The sequence below is a fragment of the Phaethon lepturus genome, unplaced genomic scaffold (genome assembly GCF_000687285.1).
Source record: "Phaethon lepturus isolate BGI_N335 unplaced genomic scaffold, ASM68728v1 scaffold4682, whole genome shotgun sequence".
NCBI classification, from domain to species: Eukaryota; Metazoa; Chordata; class Aves; order Phaethontiformes; family Phaethontidae; genus Phaethon; species Phaethon lepturus.
In genome coordinates, this window is record NW_010523930.1 from 31294 (window position 1) to 35854 (window position 4561).

Here is a 4561-nt window from a genome sequence, read left to right on the forward strand (position 1 = left end):
AAGTCTCTGAAGGACTTTGGGATGGTGCTGTTCAGTACTGTCATGCCTAATGTTTGGATGCCAGGCTCAAGAGCACATTTCTCTGTCTCATTCTAAGGTTGCATGTTTTATAAACAATGTGTAGAAGAGCTGGCCACCTAAAAAGAGGATTAGATTTTTTAGTGTGGAATGATGAGATTCCTCAGCCGGTCCATAGGAAATGTTGTGTACGCCTACAAGAGACAGAGATTTACAGCTGTCCCTGATAATGGGCTTGGTTGAGACAGTAGTTAATAAAATGCTTCCTAAGAGAAGCATCAAGGACGAAGGAATGGATTTGGTTTTGATTTACTGCTGATAGTGTTGCTAATTTGAATTCAAGCACTTGAATTTTACTATTTGGGTGTACTGTGTCTAAATGATTACAAGGCTCTGGGCCTAAATGGGTGTTTTTATGCATCAAAAACATCTTTAATTTAGGAAAGTGTTTTTTGCAATCCTTATGTTTATTGTTGAACTTGTATAAAATTCATTTATATTGCTTCTTGAGCAAATAGTGGACCGATGCATGTATAATTTTTTTTTCCTCCAGGTTTTGCACTATATGCCAGCGCTATGTTAGTTCTGGTAACCAGCACTGTGAGATATGCAATTCATGTACATCAAAAGTAAGTATTTTGACTTCTTTCTGGATAGAAGTTTTAGCAGTAGTCACATAATAACTTTCCTAATTTTTGCTCTGTAGAAACCTATTCTGATACTGATTTCCTTGGGAAACCCGTTTTGGAGACATTAACTTTACAGGACATAATTCATAACCCACTGGGAATTAATTTCTATTTCCCTGATTCCTTTGTGTTGGAAAGAGGAGAGGAAAAGTTTGCTGCTCGCCACTTACACCATACCACGTTCATCAGTGGTCTGTTGACACATTCCTTCTCATGTTTCAGAAGCTGTAGAACTTGCCAGCTTCAAAATACAGCCATTTTGCTGCGGTTGTCACAGATTCTCAGGACTGTTGTTTTTAAATTGCAGTCCTTCCTACAGGGGACCTGTTTCTGTAAATAATGGGGACCATACATCAGTAGTTCATTTTTAAGGCAGAGTCAGTGCTTTTTTAAAACAAACAATGCATTTATTCATCTTTTGTAGGATGGTAGACGATGGAAACACTGTGTTCTTTGCAAAAAGTGTGTAAAACCCTGTGAGTACAGAAAAATACTTTTCTAAATAAAAGTACACTTACTGTTTAAGCTATAGTCCAAAGAAACTGAGATCAAGAGAAAATAATCTGTAAAAGACATAAAATGTAATCATTCAGAAGACATAGAGTAAAGGAAAAATCTCAATGTGACACGAGTTACCATTGGATAACTTAGTTATATTTGCACTGTGTGGAAATTTGGTAAATTTTTGTCAAGACATACTATATTTGTTATGGGAAAACTTAAATATTTTGATTTGTCATATAGGTTTTCCTGATTCTGTAAACTTTTCATTAGACTTTTATAAACACATAGGCAATTACTAAAATGTTTGTGAGGGCATGATCAAGTTATGTTTCATACACAAATGTAGTTGTATTTATAGCTGTGTTAAAATAGCTGAAGCAATCATTCTTGTTACCAATACAGAAATTGCAATTTGCAAGTCCATTTTAACATCTGGACTATTTTTCATGGTAAGAGTTCACACAGGGTAATAGTTCTAATGACAGAGTAATTCAGTTATATTGAAATAGTTACACAGTATATCTAATGAAGTAGTACCTGGCTGCCTTATGAAATGTGATAAGGGACCAGAAACTGACTACATCTATCTCTGTAAACCTAAAACAAAATTAAAAACCTGGTAATATAGCCTCTATTTAAAGCTTAGTTTCAGAATGATCATTCTAAACCTTTTCAAGAGTATAAATCATGTTACTTACTTTGCAGCTTGGTTTCACTGCAACAGTTGCAACTGCTGCGCTCTTCTGAACCACACCTGTGAGAAGACTGATGCTGGCTGCTTTGTTTGTGGGAAGGCAGGTCACAAACGCAGTACCTGTCCCAGTCTCTCCCGTGCCAGAACAGCTTGCCAGTAAGTATGGTATTGCATTAATATGAGAAAAGGTAGTGTTCAGATGAGATTAGATCTAATTTCATGGAAATGATTTAGAAAGAGGTAATTTTTGGCTGTGGGTGCTGATGTCAGCTTTCACTATTGCCCATTTGCTGTATTACTGGGGAGTATATACTGAAGGAGGGTATGATAAAAAACAGGCAGGTCATTTACTTGGGCTCCCAATTCCTTAACTGTGGCTTTTCTTTCAAAACCTATTTATATGGAGTGCAAATGTGGTGAATGGTGCATGGGATGGCTCTGTCAAGAAGATTCAAAATTAAAGTAATGCAACACTTTTATCCTCTTAAGATTCCTCATGAAAGGGCAGAGCAAATAGTCACTACTCTGTTTTTACTGTTTCCGGCCTCTCTTGCTTCGTTGTGGCATCTTTTCCTTTTTTCTTTCTGGTATTTCAGATGCTGTCTGTAGTATGGTCTGTCTCTCCACCATGTAAGATCTGTATTAATGCGGGTCACATTAAGTACTCTTGTTGTGCTTCTGTAACATACACAAGCACGTACTTGTATGTATCAAAAGACAAAAAAAAAATGTGTGTGATGGTCTTCACATGGAACTAACTGGGAAAGGGATTTGCTAAGAGATGATCCAGCAGCTGGCTCAGTCTTTCCAGTTCGGGATAGTTGGCCCACACTTGTGTAACTTGCTCTCCAGAGTACGCGGGTTTGTTTGTGATTCTTTGACTGGAATGGCTGTAGCCAATTGCATCAAATGCAACTCTTTCCTCCCAAAAGATGTACCTGTGTTGTATAGTGAGATTCAGATAGGTAACCTCATGGATTGGCATCAAGAGATTCACCAGATGCCTGCTGGGTGGTAGAGGACTACAGGTGGATTGCTTCATGTCCTGCTGGGACATTAATCTGAGTTTTGGTTCTGCAGTATTATTGCTGAAAGGTAGCAGTATTTTGCCTTACATTTCTCTTTTAAAAATTCCCTCCCTTAATGTTTTTGATTTTTTTTTGCTTAAAAGTAAAAAGGATACTAAAAGAAATTCATGAAACCTCATCTGTTTCTTCTGTCAAGTATGTACTGGAATGGTTTAGTCCTTTCAGGCTATCAGTTACTTCTTTTGCTGATTTATTGCAGAAGATAACTTGGGTTTCTTTTTCTAATAAAAACATCTGTATGTTTTATTTGTTAAAATTATTCAATGTTTGCGTTATGAAATACATTCTTTGTCGGAGACAGAAAACAATCCACTTGCTAGTTACATTTAGGTCCTGTATTATTTGCAGGAGTCTTTGTAATGTTGTTGAACTTTATGTACTTTCTTCTAAGTCTTTCTATTATATAGTCATGCATTATATATTGAGCACAGAAGTCTGTATGTGCTTCCTTGCACTTGCTGAGTGGCATTTCTTAAGTTCTCTATGTCCATTTAAAGCTAAGTGTTGAATACATAAATGAAAAATAATTAATGGCAATAAAGTGGACAAACAGTTTTAGGAATGTCATAATGTTTTAAGATGGAATGTTCCTTGTACTTTTTGTGACAGTACTTCAGAGATTCTGTACGTACTTGGACAGATTATTTAAAATACCAGCAAATGTAGGAGTATGTTCTCCATTTTATTCTAATCTGTATATTCCTTTTTTGCTTTACAGAGCTGGCAGAAAGGAAAAGCAGAAAACTCTAAAGAGGGTAAAGATGGGCATCTGTAAAAGATCAGCTATGAAGCATGCCATATTCTCCAGGAAGAAAGTAAAGAATAAGGGAAAAAAAAAAACCCCATGACTTTGCTTGTTGATTCATAGTTGGTTTTTTTTATGGCCAGCCTTTGATTCCATTTTCAAAAAATGTTAATATTAACATCCAAAATAAAACCTGATTGAATTAAAAGTGACAATTCTTTTATTATACATCATTACTGGAACAAAAAAAGCTAACTAAACCACACACAACGTAATTGTATAATGTAACCATTTTTTGTGTTTAGGATTAGCTGTTTGTCTGATTCAGTGGGAATCTGAAGTTAAGGGAGAAGTACTGCTGAGAGGTGAGGTACTGCTGGGTGCTGTGGTTTTGTGGTAGGTATTGGGGGACTTGGGGCAAGGGGAGAACTGAGTTTAGGTGATGGGAAGGCACAAATTCTTAGGAATCCAAGCTCTGTTAGTTCCGGTTGCAATATGGGTTTGGTGTGGTGTGTTTTTTTTTTTTTTTTAATTTTCCAAATGGGAAAAAAGCCTAAGAAGAAAAAAAATAGAGTTGCTTCAGAAGCTTAGTGTGTGGCAGACAGTGACTTTGTAAGTATGTTTAAATTTACTTATATATATTGTATTTATAAACTTGTTATTTATTTTTAAACTACTTTTGTGAGTTAATCATTAATTTTTTGGCTTGGCACTGCTGACAGAGATGGGCTATATTGTAAAAACGGGAATTGAGCCACCAGTGCGGTGTATTCTTGGGTGCAAGCACCGGGAGAAGGAGGATTTAATCCCACTGCAGTGGGAG

General features: G+C 36.4%; 1 protein-coding gene across 1 annotated transcript in view; it reads left to right on the forward strand.

Annotated features, from left to right (window-relative positions):
* Positions 1 to 3942, forward strand: part of ZCCHC4 (zinc finger, CCHC domain containing 4) — an 11570-nt gene extending 7628 nt beyond the window's left edge. Inside the window, exons 10-13 of the mRNA XM_010282255.1 lie at positions 572 to 647; positions 1132 to 1183; positions 1917 to 2061; positions 3712 to 3942. Of these exons, the coding sequence (XP_010280557.1) occupies positions 572 to 647; positions 1132 to 1183; positions 1917 to 2061; positions 3712 to 3841 (403 nt within the window). The 3' untranslated portion in view covers positions 3842 to 3942. The remainder of the gene's footprint in view (positions 1 to 571; positions 648 to 1131; positions 1184 to 1916; positions 2062 to 3711) is intronic.
* Positions 3943 to 4561: the final 619 nt, after the last annotated feature.